A 17,014-nucleotide genomic window follows, 5' to 3' on the forward strand; every position below is an offset into this window, starting at 1 on the left:
TACACACATCCTGACATATAACAACACTTTGTGTTCCACTGACCCTGTTTTTGCAAAGTTGGTCCAGTAGGTCATGACCACAGCACTGAGCATGACATCATTTTTGGAGAAGTTACAAGGAAAAAGTTCGGTGGCTCCCATCATGGGGATCCCGAACACATAGGGGATCTCATCACCGTGGGCTGCGTCTGCCCATTCCGGCCTGGCCTCGGTCTGGCAGTGGTGGTGGAAGGTGTAGAAAAAGACTGGAGACTGGAACTCAGCGTGCAGTTTGGCGGTGGCCACAGCCGGGGCCACCCACTGGTGGTCCGTGAACAGAGCCAGGAGGGTCTTCCTACGCATGTCACTGTTGTCCCGATCGGCCCAGTCAGTATACATGAACTTGATGGTCTCCCTTAGGATATCTTTAGCTTACAAGAAACAAAAGCTAATGTTAGCATGTGTGCCATAGGCTTATTTCTTTTAGCAGCCTTGCTAACATATGATTGTCCTTTTTTTTTTTTTTGAGAAAGTAGCACTTAGCAACTCAAAAGTCAAATATAAACTTGAAAATCACATTTTATTGCTTTATTGTATACAAGACTATGAAGTTTTCTCACTAGCTCTATGACTGTCAAACATTACAAACTAAAAGGTAGATATGTTAGAGGTGATACGTCAAAAGAAACCTGATATCCATTAACTAATTCAGCGGGCATGTTTGCACACTGGGGCAAACACAAAATGCTCTGACATGTCTGATTTTTGTAATTAACCTTGGTTGTAGCAACAGAGACTGTTAGCGTGGCTAGCAGTGGAGCTGACAGAAATTTGCCAGGATTGTGACCTTGTACCACAGAGGGAGTCCATGCTGCAGCAGGGCTGAGTTCAATTGGACTTTACAGCTTAAACAAGGCTGCAGCTGGGAATGGAAACAGCCTCTGAGGGCAGCAGAGGGCAGTTTGGTGACAGGAGAAATACTACAGATGTAATTTGAGTTTGATTTATTCATTTAGTGCACTAAAGGCTGTGTCCTAAGACCGCTTTTGACTCTGAACCTACCTATTCCTGTCCTGTATTATTGTTACTGCGTTTCCCTTGAATCTGGCTTTTTCCTAAATAAATGTAGAGATATTTCTATTTATGAAAAAAATAAAAATATATAAATTTAGCACATAAAACTACTCCCCACAATACACCCTCATCATTATTGTTAATGGTGCTTCTCACTTTAAGCATTTCAGTTTGATTATTGGACTTATTTCTCAATCAGCGTATCCACATATCAGCATTTTTTGTAAGAAAGTGAAAGAATCTGACCATCGGGATATCCATACAAGTTGTCCACAAAGTTGGAGATGGTGTAGTCAAATGAGGCTGCTGATATTCCATCTTCTCCCTCACTGTCGTCCACAAACTTCAGCCCCTCTCCTTGGTTGACACCCAGCAGCATGTCATAGTTCAGGAACTCGCCCTGGTGAGACAACAGAATGCAGAAAAAACAGAATTACTATGGAGACACCGACAAACCTCGCCTTTGATACGGTGCAGAGAAGAGTCCAAACCTGCTGCATGAGGATCTCTGGGTCATCGGGGACCACGTCTCCATCGACCACAGGCCCAAACGCAATGTGGTAGCGTGCTGGCTGGATATCCTGGTCCACTAGTTCCCGGAACGTCTTCCTCCTCAGGCATTCCACCAGCTCAGCCATGTCCCCCAGGGAGCAGCCCACCTTCTTTGCCAAGATCTTGGTGTACATCACCGGCTGGTAGTTGACCGCCCAGCTGGAGAGGGCTGATCCACTCTGAGCGATGGCCCTCTGAAACAGGCCTACAGGAGCAGACATTGTATATTAGCTTTAGAAGGTAAAAGCACATTCTCATTTTCTCAGTGCAGCACAGCTTTTTCACTCTGACACACTTTTTCTTGCCGATCGAGGAGCCTTAAGAGAGACTTTAATAATGCATGCGTGAGGAGGAGCATGAGGCGAATATTACATACGAGGGCAGATGAAGAATATATGAGGAAATCTTTAGGAGCATTAGTGTAGGAAAATGAAGTTTTCCCATTATGCAGAAAAAAAAAAGGGAATCGGTGGCGGCCGACTGTCTGAGACATCAGCGGGCTCTGACGACCATGTCAGACAGCAAGGGAGACGGGAAGGAGAGACAGAAAGCCGCTCGCCCTGTTGCGCCGCTGCACTGTTATGTAAAGCGGCTTGCAGCCCCTCTGTTTTATCTGCAGATTCTGTCATTAATAATTAAGCCCCCCCACATATTCTGCATGCGCCCCTCCCCCGCTCTGCTCCCTGTGAAATCAATTAAGGAGCCTCTCGACTGCAGCTCCACTCCATCTCATCTCTTCTTCTCCATGCACGCACACACACACACACACACGCACACACACACACACAAAACTTTGACTGCCCCTTGTGGATATACTTGACTTCAAAATGGACTAGATGGTTTTTATACATATGTGGTCATATTTGATTTGCTCTAAATATATTCCTGCAGCAACAAACTAGAAAACATTGTTGCCGTTTTTCTATCTGCATTTACTCCCCCATATGCCTCCAACTCTAAGATTGGCCCTTTAGTCAGAGGTTTGGACATGAAATAGTACATATTTGCATTAATATATGCAAAAAAAACAAAACAAACAAAAAGCAGAAAAATCCTGACTAGGACAAGAGTACTCAGCTACTTTGATGGAAGGGTAGTTTCAAAAAACACCAGGTGGTCAGCGTAAACATCAGGGGTAGAAACATAATCTCACTTTTTTAGTAAAGCTGAAAATGCCCCTCTGAACTCTATAAGCATTAGAGATCAAACATCTGGCGATGGTTAGCATAAAACAAAAAGAAATAAAATGCATTTATGACAATAACAATAATACTTGTTGAAAACTGTGGAGGCGAAAATGACAAACGAAAGGATAAAACAACATGCCAGCTAAACTGTACAGAAGATTAAATCAGTGAACCACGTCATGCTTAACGTGCAATGTTTCTAGCACTAAAATAAGATCAGCTTAAATCAAAGGTGAATATTTTGAAGTGAAAGATGGGTTTGTATCTGGAACATTGTGACGTGAAGATTCCTAAACACTGTCTGGGACATTTAAATATCAAATACACAAACTCAAGACAGTTTAGAAGGACACATCTCTGCCTTATCAAATTGGTTTAACTTGGAAAAAAAAGAGTTTGAAATTGCACTCTGGAGATGTGATGGGTGGCTGACTCACTTAGCTCGGGGATGCTATTTGACGTGTTCTTTTAAAACACGCTACTCCCATTACGAAATGTTATTGTCCTTCAAACAAGCCAATGTGACAGCCACGTTACCCTCTGAGTGGTGGGAGAGGATGAGAAGGTTCACGCAGGCGGCGCCGGCTCCCGAGCCAAAGATGGTGATTCTCTCTGGGTCCCCTCCAAAGTGGCCAATGTTTTCTTTCAGCCAGCGCAGAGCCTGGATCTGGTCTAACAAGCCGTAGTTCCCTTTAGCAGACTGGTCCCCTGTGCTCAGAAACCCTGCAGGGCAAATCAGAGCAAAGGAAAGAAAAGGCATTATTTCTTTGGTAAATACATGAGCAGAAAAGATATTCAGCAACAGGGGCATAGCATAATTGCGTGCTGATTTTCCCCTTTATCGTCAGAACCCAAAGCAGCGCAGCTGAGGAGGTTTTATACAGAAAACTGGCCAAATTACTAAATTCTAATACCCACGCAGATAAGAGAACTTGTCAGCAGAGAGAGGAGAGCAACAGAAGGCATGTTTCAGCTACTTCTAGGACACATTTATGCAGTAGTTCCACACCCACAACAGGAAAAAATAAAGTGAACAAATCGTCTCAAAGGCAGAAAGACTTTAATAACTGGAAAAATTAGCTAAGGGAGGCTAATGTGTAGCAGCTAAGCTCTGTAGTCTAGCAGCATTCCCATTGTGAGTCACTGTCTCAAACAAGCTTCAAGATCTACTGAACTACAGACTTGTGTTTTTATTTTTACAGTTTGACAACCCCTGATGATTGTGGAAAGGTTGATGGCCCAGCATGCACTTGGGTGATGAGGTAGAAGATGGACCCGGGGAGACTGTGGAGGCACTTCAGCATGTGTGACGCTATGAGGAAGCTATGCGATGCTAGGCTACATGGAGGCTATTGCACTCAAGTGGCAGCAGCATGGTTCATTTTGCCCACTTCTCTTTGATCAGACTGCCTCACATTGTCTTCCTCAGATTGTCTCGACCTCAGCAGCAATGATGATTGGTGCATTTTTCTCCATTTCCATATTATGTCATTTAAAACACATGTGGGCTACATCTCTGAATGAGTGTACTGTAGCTCAAAGCAGGAAGGCATACATTTGGATCATTGAGCCAGCACCATCTTGCTGTTTAACTACTGTATAAGTGCAACACAAAACACATCTGGTTTCAGTATCATGCTCAAGGACACTTGACCACAAGGGCGCACGATTGAACCGAGGATCTCTAGATGAGCGGAGACTCCTTTTCCACAGCACTCAGTGTGACTGAAATATCTCAGACACGTGATCATTCTAATGTATTTATGCATTTCCATGCACAATTCTCTACTTGCCAGGACGTATTGCAGGAAAAGGTAGTATGATGAACTGATGAACCCCCCCTTCCCGTTATTATGATGCAGACATCCCCAACAAATGATTGCTGCAGGTTGGAAACAGCCACGTCCATTTGTCTCATTGTCTTTACAAATGCTTGTTGCATTGTTGTTCTCTAATGAGCCTCAGAAAGACCTCTGTCTCTGCCTGGGCTGACATACGCTGGCATCCTGGCCTGTCATGTGACCAGATAACGTGAAGAACAATGTTTCCCGTCAGTCCTGTGGAACCATTTTCAATTAGTCAGGGGGAAGAAAAGCCCACATGCAAGCAATAGCACCATGTTTTAGCAAGTTTTGTGAAGTTGCCAAGTTTCCATTCACACGTGTGTGTGTGTGTGTGTGTGTGTGTGTGTGTGTGTTTGTGTGTGTGAACATAACAGTATTATGAATGCTGTTTTGAAGACTGAGCTACTGACTGCAGACACCAGGTGCAAATGTGTTATAGGCTTTTACAGTATATTAGCATTTTTTTTATTGAAATAACAATTCAAATATTGTACTAGGGAGGAGATAAGATTGCACATTAATCATGTTACAATGCATGACATTAGAACAAACACTAGTTCTGTATACGGTTTTATGCACACGGTCCTGTTGTCGCGGTAATTCGCTGCAGTGATGATGTATGATGTCATGAATGGGACACATAAAACACAGCATTGAGACCACAAGATGGAACCATCAGCAGATTCACGTGCGTTTCCCAGCAAATCAAGTTTCTGCGCTGCTGGAAATAATGCACGTGATGCTAGAGGTGGTGGTCACTGTAGCGGCGGCGATGATGCTGATGACGAGGCCGCTAAGATGGCCACTCAGAGCCAATTACTGTGACCCATTCTCCCCACACTCCTCGCTGTCCTCGCTCTGCCGAACACCTGTCACGGACTGCTATTTTTAATTTGGTTTTCCTCAGGTGTCTTGCATCTGTGTTTTGCCTGTATCCTACTGCGCTCAATTCCTTTTTGCTATACTTCTTCCGTGTTGTTTTCAGGCATTTCTTGGTTCTTTTTTGTTCCGTTCATCCTCACCCTCTCTGGATTTGTTCGCCCAGCTGAATTAATTTCTCATTTGAGCTTTTCCTGAGTTTTGATCAAAGACTTTCTATGGCTGAAAATAGAAATCCGTGTGGTAAACATGCTGCGTTCGCTGCACCTGGGTCCAGCCGGGTCCATGTTTGTGGCATGAATGTGACCTCAACACCTGACCAGAGGTGTGCGTGAAACGACGGATAGGATTTTACCAACAATTTTAGCATTTTTTTGGGGTCATTTTTTTTCGATTTAGGATTTTAATGCGTTCAACACATGAGTCCAGGTCTGGACATTCACGGGGGGAGGGGGGAGGGGGTGTGTGTGTGTGAAAACACTGCAAACTAAATGTTTTCATGTTGGGCCAAAGATGCAGTGACCTGGATGTGGTACTCAGTCTGCCCAGTCGACACTACGTCCCCCTGACTATCCTGGTGTGAAAGTACCTTAAAATGATGACCAGGTCTTTAAAAACTAATCTTCCCCTGAGATAAAGATGAAAAAGCCCCAGTTGATCAAACGGTGATATAAGAATATTACACAATTACTACAAACCACAGCTGCTCCCATGTTGTAGCCTTTATTATTGGATGGATCATGAATTATGTTCAAATCTAATTACTTTATGACTCAGAGTGGAGTCTAACACTGAAATAAAAGTCTACGCTTTCTTTCCACTTGTTATATTTTCCTTGAAGCTAAACTGAGGCTGAAATTAAGTCGTTATTGTGTATCATCACTGCATTATTGCAGCCGCTGACTGACTTTTTTCTTCTGATACGACTAACCTGTGATTCTTATCAAACCCACAAACAGGTGGACGCGTCTGCTCCGTGGTGGCCCCTGCTGAGTACTGAGCAGACTTCCACAGTTGCCTGGCAACTGTCCAGAGCTCCAGGCGAAGCAAAATGGACTGACACTCACGAAAAGACTGGCGTGGAGACGCATTCAAGTAGGCACGCAGCAGCAAACAGCCGAGTGCCTGGACTAGCGGCCAGAGCGAGCTAGCACCTCCTGCAGGAAGGAGCATCCGCGAGCGCAGCACGATGGGAGGAAACGGGATTTGTCTTTGACCACTGAAGATAATTCAAACCAGTTCCATCTCTTTTTCTCGTTCAGTGAGCTTCCTTTTTGATAGAACCCCCCCCTCCCCAGACACACACATCTGCTGAGCTGGGCTTCCTCCGGACTTTAGCGCTGACCGCAGCACTTTACCAGACAGAATTCATGTATATTCAACACTTGCTTTAGGTAATGGCCACCGAACTGCGAGGAGAGTCATCAACCTTTAGGTAAAGATAGAGGCTGAAGACACCGTGATGGATGAATGACAAGCGTGAGCTGCTGATTCTTAATTTCAGTTCTAAACAGACCTCACAGAGTGACACGAAGACCCCAGTTACCCACCGCATGCGGCATGTTTGTTAAAAAGCCGTATAAACGTACTTTTAAGACTGCATCTGAACGCGTGCAGCCCTCGCTCTGTCTTTACCCTGATGAGATGAGTCACAGCAAAAGTCATTATCTCTTAATAACATAAAGCTACATTAGCCGTCCACTGTGGTTGTACTTTTAAGACAAGCAAAATCCACTTTTCCAAAATGACTTCCGACCTTCTCAGCCAAAGCCTGACTGACTCACAGATCCAGAGAATGGTCAGTCATCTGACTGAGATGTGGACACGCGTCTGCAGAGTCATTTTTAAGACCGAGCAGAATGACTGCAGAGGGTCACTGCACATGTTTCTGTGCACGGAGAGGAATAAGCAAGGAAGAGAGGGGTGGGGGGGGGGGGGGGGGGGGGGGGGAGAACAAAACAAATCGGACCTAAGATGGGTATTAAACTAAATATTGCCCAAAGCTACGGTCAGATCCCAAATTACAGCACAGTGACAAACAATATAGAGAAGGAATGTTGCGTAATCTCTCTGTGATGTCACGTGCGGGATGATTAGGGACGTCAACAAGCAGGGAGAAGATCTAACCTTTTCATCCACAGAGACGAAGCAAATCCCCGTTTCTGTGCAGACAAAACGGAACATGTCTGACTGTTTGCAGTTTGTATGTTTCTGGGTAAAATCATCATTCCTGCACTATCAGAGATTTTCTCTGCTGGCAGCTTCACTCCACTGATGCATCAGTCTTCACGTCAAGTAGATCCAGAAATGAAATTACATCGCGGTTGCCCTTTTTCCCGCTGAACTAATGTCATTTTAGACCAAGGCACACAGGCCTCCAGTGGGACTGACTCATCCCACATAACTTTAACCCTAAAAGCTCCATTCAGAGCTCGGTTTACCTGCTAATTTGAAGAGCAATTCAAATGACACAACGACAAAAAGGAAGGAAAGAATCAACTCAAAGCACTTAAAAATCAAGAGACGGGTCAGACTCTTCTGTCAGCTGAGATCGAGAAATGACCCAAGAACACGACGAGGGGAAATGAAAATGGTGTGTTCCTGTTTACTTCCTGTGTGGAATTTTAATGGCTCGGCTGCATGTCATCATCAAAGGCTTGTTTGTTGTTGGAGCCATTTGCAAGTAGGTGACGAAATATCTTAAAGGGATAGTCCGCTAAAAACCAAGAGTCACTCCTTCCAGCTTCACCGATGGAGGGGTGGGCGACAGTTCTGAATATGCAGAAGTGCCGAAGCTACTTGACATTGTTGATGGTGCCTTACTCTGTCTTATCTTTTGAGCAACGTTTCCTACTGTTTCACCGGCCGTGACTCTATCTACTCTTTATATTCGATACGGTCAGGAAATACAGGGAATAAAAGCATCTGCTGCATGTAACGCAGTCTCCATTTACCGTCTTTCGTAATCTTCCCGAGTCGGATTTTAGATGGAAATCTGACACCAGTTGATGATCCTTAATCCTTTTCATTTAGCACTGAGAAAAGAGCTTTAGAGGAACAGCAACCCGAAGCATCAAGAATGAGTTCTGCTTTTTTTCACCGCTGATATTATTTCCCGACTGTTATTTTGGGAAACATATAACGATTTCAACCAGTATAAAATATAGAATCGATCCCGACATACAACAAAGAGTGTGAGCACTTTCTTCATAAAATCACTATCTGGCCGCTGCGTTGATGTCAACCTTCTGTTTTCACCTGAGAAGCTGCTCGACAATGTAGGTTGGCTTCAAACAACACATTTCCCAAGAGGATATATTAAAAAAAACAAAAAAAACAACCTCAGCTTTAAAAGATGCAGTTAATTTGAATAAATTATCTTTAGCTAGAGTGTCTTTACCTTCCTGTTGTTGTAGGAATCATATTCAGTGTTTTGGGTCTGTTACACTCTTTTTATTGCCCCATTTTCAATGATGAGGCCCAGATTTACTCCCCTTTGTGTTTTCATTAGCCATTAGCTTGGAAACATTCTGAATTTAGCAGCAACTGAGACAAAACAGAGCTAATAATAGAGCAGCAGTATTGATTTATTTGGGTCTTTACACATGACCTAACTGCTCTGACAAAATAAGTTTGCTTTGAACTGTTGAAAAATTTGAAGCCTCATGAGCCAAACCCGACTGAGCTGTGTTAAACACACGGTTTGTAAATTCCGTCACCACGGCGCCCTCAATCAAAACAAAATAAAAGATGCAAGCAGTGTGGGCTGGTGGGAGTTGTTGCCTTCATTATTAAATGATGACCATTGCCAAGCAAATTCCATCTGATGTGACTCGGTTGAAAATGATCATCAGGAAAATATTTTCATTTGTTTATTTATTCACATTTCCATCCGTGAGTCACGTGAAACCGTGAAACACACACGCATATATTACAAGGAAACCCACTGGCAACATTTTTGCGCACTAAACCAGACTGAATGGAGGAATTTTAAGGTCTAATTCAGTGTCAAAGCTGCACTGTTGTTATTACAGCGGCAGAGAGAAGAAGACAAACTTCAGTGGAAAGAGGAGAAGCCTTGTGATCCGCAGCATTTCATCCATGGTGAAAAATGTCGCAGGTCTCAAAGATGGTGGGCCTTTCCTCTGAGTTCATTAATTAGTTAATTAGTTAATTAGTCTGAACAGATGGCTGTGCAACACAAGTCAGAAGGCTCACAAGGCTGGGAGCAGGAGGGAGGAAGGAAAAGGTGAGCGAAGTGTCAGGATGAAATCTCCAATGTCACCAATCTCTCAGCCCGGCCGTGTGCAGCAGACATCTTCCCACTCCTTCATCCATCTTTCTCCAAGTGACATAGCAGATGATGAATTAATGAGAAATGTACAGAAAGTGTATCATTTTACTGGAAAAGGATGTGTGTCATGGGAGTGTGTGAAAGAAGGAGGCCTCAAACCATATGGTGCCGTGGTCACACCGCAGGACCACTTATTTGAATGAATACTTAGCATCAGTGCAGATCGAGAAAAAAAAAAGGCATTTCGGATGGTTTATTTTTAGACTGCTCCCATCTCCCCCTTCTGTTTCCTCCTCCCTCCATGTCTTTGTATGATTCTCCCCAGGCTCGTCAGTCTTTATTCCTGTTCTATCTCTCTTTTGCCTTATTATCGACTCCCCATCGGTCTCTTAAAGGTGCAGGAGTTCGGCTGAAACGAAGCTGTTACGTGTAGCTGCTGGGTAATATTAAAGATTAGAATATAAACGTATTAAAAGATAGTATGCTTGCATTTTTCACTCTAATTCACACTCTGTGTTGGAGAGGGGCACTATTAAAAATTGAGATGGCTGGTGCATTATTCATATATATATTTTACTCAAGGCACGCAACCAAGTAGCGCACATATGCGCATACAAACCAGAACTGTGTACATTTGACATTATGCTCGCTTATGTTTTTTGTAAACATACAAACACAGGAGGATTAATGGTTTAGCACATGTAACCTATTTAGACGGAGAGCCAGCACACTCACCCACATGTCAAAATTCCCAACATTGTTCAAGGAATTGAGGACACTGCGTCATTCCTCATAATCACCCAGCCGGATCGCCTTCTTCCTCAGCTTATAGGCACTTTCTACGTGGGGAGTTTCCCTGTTGTGATGTGCAACGCATGGGCGCACTTTAAACGAGTGTTAAAAATATCTTGCGATTTGACAGAGAATTCCATAAATCCCTTTAAAGGCCTGGCTCAGGTGCATCGTTTGTATGGCAGCTGTGGAGAGGGAAAAAAAAGACCACACACGAGCAGAAATGGAGCAGGACAAAGCTACAGGTCCAGCTAACACTCTGTTTGTCCTTGTCCCTGTACCTCTCTATTGGCACTGTCAATAACAGTCTGGATCATGTTACCCTCTGCTAATACTCACTGCAGCTCTTGGATGCCATCCTAAACTACTCCCATTTCTCTGTTTATCATTATTCTGATATGTTGAAACAGGCGTGATGCAATAAACAAGATCTGATTACTCAACCTGGCAACCGCAATGACAGCCACAGATCTGTGTGCAAACACCTCCGAAAAGATGAAGGCGAATGTAAATAGCACGACTCCGGCGTCATCCAGCAGCACAAGGGTACACACATACAGGGGCACACACTGCAAATCTCCAACAGAATGGACAAACAGAATACCCTTTAAACCAAATATACACTGAAATCAACAGACACACATGACAGCTTGGTTTTTGGTGGCTGAATCTCTGCCAACATCACAGACCGGTCAGTGGTGGATCAGAGCTTTGGTGAGTCACATATCGCTGCGTTTTTTGGGGGGGGGGGTTTCATTTTTGACATGTAGAGAAATAAACATGATGCGCTGTAATGACAACAAACAGGTGACATCAGTAAAAAAAAGACTGAAAATCCTTTTGAGTGATTGCTCTTGTTGTGTGAAGACTCATGCTATAGAAACTCTGTTATAAACAGTGAATTCTTTATTGTTATTAACCATCTGCTATGAATGCCCTGAAGGTCCTGGGACGCAGACAGTGTTTGCAGACAAGGCACCAACAAGACCTGCAGTTTCACTGTCTGAAGGCCCAAATATTCCCAGCATTCATTTTACTCCTCAACGGTTGGAATGTTACGCCATGATGGTTCAGGCTGTGGGTAGTTGTTGGAGACTGACTAACAGATTTGACTGCATATTCACAAAAAGCGACGGGATTTCCCCAGATTTAGATGGTAAACACGCAGAAGCTCCGCAAACAACCACCCTAACATGTTTTCGCAGATATGAAAACCTACAAACGGGTCTATTTTCAGATCTCCCATCCCATTCAGAATCGGTGTGACTTTGTCAGCATTTCCTTTGAGATTGTCACCATTTGTCCCTCTCTGTCCCGTTCTCGCCACCTGCACTTTTCCTCTCACTAGTTCTCCCTGGTGTAAGATGTCAGCATCGCTGTAATCACCTGAGATGTGTTGCTGCGGCCCGTCAGAACCTCAAAGATCATTTTGACAGTATTCTCCCCACCGGTGGGGATGGGGCGAATTTGATATTCATGTCCCCTGAGATATTAGTTTGGACGACACAACTTCAGACAGTGAAACACAGATATGGACAAGCAGGAGCTTTGTTCTTCTCTTCTGAGAACCATGGAGTCTAATAGCGCAACTAAACGGTGCAGGTGCGCCAAACTTACCGAGCACACCGAGCCGATAGTTCATGGTGACCACGATGACATTTCCGTAGGCTGCAAGGACGCCCCCGTCAAACATGTTCCCTGAGCCCTCCATGAAAGAGCCGCCATGGATGAAAAGCATCACTGGTTTCTTGCGGCGATCCCGAATATCTGGAACGCACACACACAATGGCAATTTGTTGCTTTAATGTTCACAGTGAAACATTGTAAAACCCATGTTGTATGGAACTCATGTTGGGAAACGTGTCAGTTCTTTTATTTCCAAATGATCATATCCACTAGTCATCAAAGTTATTGAGCTCTTCATTAATTTTACCTGAGCTACAAGTGCCATAACCCCCATTCAAACCAGCATTTAGATTTAGACTGACGCTGCCTTTAAAGATCCAGAAATTTCCTCTGAAAGATACTTCAGAAGCAAAGGTTTTTGGTTTTTTTTTGCTCAGTCTCTGATGTCTCTCCCCTCCCCAAATCAGCGCAGTGGTGCCTTCCCCAATTGTTCACCTCCGTGTGCAGAGCAAATGGTGCAGCCAGTTCTGATGCCCTCCGTTATTGCTGTCTCTGTGCTTCCCCTCCCCATGCAGCATCTGTGGTATGGTCTAAGTGTGTGAGCGAGGATAAGGCAGAGAGAGCTGCCAGTGCGTCCCATTTAGACCAAGCCTCTGCACTGTGCAGGGCCTGTGGATAATTTGTATGAAAGCCAGACCAAGTGGAAACATAAATAACAGCCACGGCATCTGTTTACCCTGATGAGCTTCAGCACTCAGAGACAGAGAGCCAGATAGGAGAAAAGAGTGAGGGGGAGGGAAGAGAGGCAGATAAAGGGGGAAGAATAAGGGGGAAAGACATGAAAATAGTGCAGCGGAACAACTGATGGAGGCATATGGGACTTAAACCAAAGAATACAATGGCAAAGATAAAGAAAAAGGAAACATTACAGAGCACAGCAAAAATGGTGAGGTACGCTAATGAACCCTCCAATTCACACCGTATTCACTCACACACACACACACACACACACACACACACAAACTCTTGCATAGGCAGCTGCGATGTTGAGTCGCTATGGAAACTGCTTCTCGCTAATAGAACTGCACCAGCCATCCCATTGCACCGATTCACTGAATGCCTGTTGCCTTGGTAACAAATTCCAGTCACGTATTTGCACACCCGTCTGCATCACCACCTGAATCTCAGGTTATATATGCACTTGGGTGCGTCACTCACAATCTTGCATGCCTCTCACAAAAGTGAACGCAAATAAATGACACACACACACGCACACACACAAACACACACACAGACGACACAGACAGACCCAGCTAAAAATATTAATAAGGCTGTCCTCTCTGATGTGCTTTTCTTACCGTCCCTGCTCTGGCGTAGTCTGAACTACAGCTGATTTCCCAAAGGATATGTAAACAAGTTATCAGGACAGTATATAGGAGTGACATCAGTCGGCTGTTACCAGCCCCATTGCAGGAACATTCACACCATAAATAAAATCCTGAAAGAAAAGACACTTTGGCAAAGGCATGGCTGCCATTTGCTGGGCCGAATCAGTATTTTGGTCATTTAGAATGGCTGTTTCACAGCTGTACAGAGATTACTGAGGGAATCGTGTTTAATACTAATGTGTGGTAAGACATCGGACTATTCAAGGTCACGTCTTTGGTAGGGAAGCAACCCGAGCTTGTGCCGGAGGCTGAGACATACCGGCTAAATGCAACCAACTTGATCTTGCCTCGGCACACAGATTGGGTTCTGGATCACCTAGATTGCACCTGGTGGAAGGCACAGAGCTCATGTAAGCTTACTAACAGTTCGCTCCTTCTTTGTTGGAGTTTATCCTTGTGAAAGCAAGGGGTCCCCTCCCTTCACCTACCTCAGAAAGTGGGCCCTGACTGCGCGGTTCTCTTGGGGGGGACTTCAACACTTACCCTGACAAGGACGGGGCCACCTGGAACTCAGTTAAAGGGCATCTGTGCCAGCCACAGTTACACTGTATTTAAACTTATAGGTGTCCAATTCTGAGCCAGGCACCAGGCCACTATAGGTGGAAGATCAACGTCGCCATATGTTGTGTACAGTGGGACAATGAGAAGTGTTGGACACAGAGTTGGACCAGGTGGCAGGGGAGAAAGCGGTACAAACCTGACGGGCCTAAATGAACAGTGAGATCTCTGTCAGGATGGTCCTCAACCCCTCTGTCCAACAGTGAATTGGCCACATCCCAGCACTGGCAGGGACATGGAATTCTAATGAAGGTTACATTAAGCTGAGAAAGTCCTACAAAGCAGGACTAGCTTGTAAGATTTCTGATGCATAATAGTTAGGCAGGTAATACCAAGAAGGAACACGATGAGGTGATGACTCAAGAAGTCAGGAGAACTTTATCCACATAGAAAAGGTGCATATTCTGCAGATAAATAGTGGCCCCATGGGAGCTCAAACCAGAATACTTTAGGATGTAGGGCTACACTATCATGCTGCATTATCTATTGGATACTGTGATTTGAGTATCTTCTTCTTTTATTGTTTGTTGTTTTTCAATCTAACCCGACCTATAACACTTGTGTCGTGTCATGTTAAGCCTTATGGTGTATAAAGTGAAGAAAGCTTTGGATTAACTTCTGAAAAAGAAAACTTGACAATAAAATTTGGTTTGCAATTAATGTGTCTGTGTCTGAAGTTCCTGCCGGGGTATCAGCTTCATCTTCATCCAAACTACATTTCTACATTTCCTGAAGTAAATAAACCGACTACACTGTCATTATTGGGCAACAGTGTCATCTTGTAACATTTGTAGTCAGTGGTGGGTGGTGGGACTTTTTCAATGTGAAAAAAACAACGTGCAAAACTGCGCTGACGACGCAGCTGAGGCCACGAGGGCGTTGCTGGTGCAACAAGCGGGCTGGAGATGCTCAGGGGGTTTACCAGTGCAGCGTAGCTGTATATTAATTTGTAATTTCAACAGGCCAGCAATGATGTCATAAATAATTGTGTCCTGCACTCTTCTCAAAATCTGCAGGCGAATCTCTTCTTCTCCACGAGGCTGAGCGGCTCGCCAATCTCGTGATGTTGCCAGTGCGCAAGATCTTGCCAATCTTCGCCCTTCACAGATCGGTCTCGGGGAGATCAACGGGAAGACTGATCTTCTGGGAGTGGACCAAAACTCTGCTCTCTTTCGAGATCTGAGTGAACAGCTCTCACAGCTCCAGAGCTTCCAAAACCAGAACACGTCAGAGAGGCCCATCAACGTCATTGGATAATTTAGTGGAACGACGGGGGGACACCTTTTATATTGCAGGTGAGGCAAGCTGCAAATTGAAGGACACTTGACCCTCGCCCAAATGGCGTTACAATCCTTTCAGACTGCTGAACAGACCTGCACAAATCTAGCACAACCTGGGATTTCCGTCCAGTGTGAACAGGATTTAATGACAAAAGCAAAGTAAGCATAAAAGAATAATTAGCTGTGTTGCATCCATTTAGCATAGCACTTACTGACAACATTTAAAATCCACAATGCCCTCAAATTTGACAGAATTCTTATTCCACATCAGAACAGATTACTTATTCAGAGCATGGTAAATATAGGAGTTTCTGCTACTTTTCAGTTTCTGTCTTCTCTTTAAAAAACAAAAAATTATCAGCAAGTTAAGTAGAATTTTCAGACATTTCCAGACAGCCTCTTCTTGAGTCACTTAAACCTTTATATAACTTGTTTTGACATAATGATCATGCTCCTAAAGCCGATTTTAATCTTTAGCACTTACATGGTTCACCATTTTTACCCAAGAACTATAGCAGAACCTATTCTTTAAGCTGTAGATAAATGCGTATTAAGGACAAACCAATATTTATTTGATATTATGGGATTTAAGATTTCATTATTTGTCACATTAGCCAATGAAAAGACAGAACACATTTTTCTCTCACCCATTTAAAACAACAAAAAGAAAAGAGAACCGTGGCAGCAGCAGGGTGAGGTTTAGCACAATCACTAGCATGAACAGGCGTGCAGGGTCATGGGGTGCAGCTCCCTCAGCCCATGTCTGAGGCCTATGGATCAACAAGGAGCGCTTTGTCACCCCTCCCTCCCCCAAACACTTGATTCACACCATCTTCTGAAACTAGCCTTCGATTGTTGTCAGAGTAATGTCTTATTTTGCAGCACCTGTCTTTTGTATGACCAGACTGATACAAGAATCAATATTGGAGCACATGGAAGTCAGAGAAATATCTCGCAGCTCCTCACAAATGATTTTCAGAGGATCAAGATGCTGATGGGAGTATTTTTTTTATCTGGGAACCCTCAGTCTCCGATCCATACCTGGGCAATTATATCAGAAATTCAGCCTGGCCGATCCTGTCCAGCTCCATCAGCTGTCCACATAAATGTCAAGCTCCATCAGTCTGCTACTCATCCACACTCACAATGTCCTTTTTTTCTACACCTCCCTCTCTCTATCAACTCTCTCTAAATGTCATTTCATCATGCACTCGTCTTCATTAGGACTATTTTCCCCTACTTTTCCCCCTCGTTGCCCTCCCCTGTGCTCTGACGGCGCTCGGCTTTTCTTTTCCTTTCATCTCGATTCTATCATTCCGCTCCTCTTCCAGGTAATCCTGCGTGAATCCTTCCTCCTGTCTTCACCGTTAAGAAACCACACAATTGGATTAGCTACATCTGTCTCTTTTTAAACCGAGGTAATTAGAAAAGCGAGGGAAAGAGAATTCGATACACAAATACAAGTGAGTGCCCCCCAGCCTAAAATATAAAAGCCACACAC

At 44.1% G+C, this 17,014-nt stretch overlaps 1 protein-coding gene across 4 annotated transcripts in view; it reads right to left on the minus strand.

The window, feature by feature from the left end:
• Positions 1 to 17,014, minus strand: part of nlgn2b (neuroligin 2b) — a 40,747-nt gene that overhangs the window by 4,207 nt on the left and 19,526 nt on the right. For 3 of the 4 annotated variants that reach the window (XM_029847834.1, XM_029847832.1, NM_001173492.1), the window contains 5 exons: positions 12,219 to 12,368; positions 3,330 to 3,515; positions 1,545 to 1,810; positions 1,300 to 1,453; positions 44 to 410 (listed from right to left, as the gene is read on the minus strand). In XM_029847834.1, coding sequence (XP_029703694.1) covers positions 44 to 410; positions 1,300 to 1,453; positions 1,545 to 1,810; positions 3,330 to 3,515; positions 12,219 to 12,368 — 1,123 coding nt within the window. The remainder of the gene's footprint in view (positions 1 to 43; positions 411 to 1,299; positions 1,454 to 1,544; positions 1,811 to 3,329; positions 3,516 to 12,218; positions 12,369 to 17,014) is intronic. The other variant, XM_029847833.1, reaches the window with a different exon arrangement.

Source organism: Takifugu rubripes, chromosome 15, assembly GCF_901000725.2.
Source record: "Takifugu rubripes chromosome 15, fTakRub1.2, whole genome shotgun sequence".
NCBI lineage: Eukaryota > Metazoa > Chordata > Actinopteri > Tetraodontiformes > Tetraodontidae > Takifugu > Takifugu rubripes.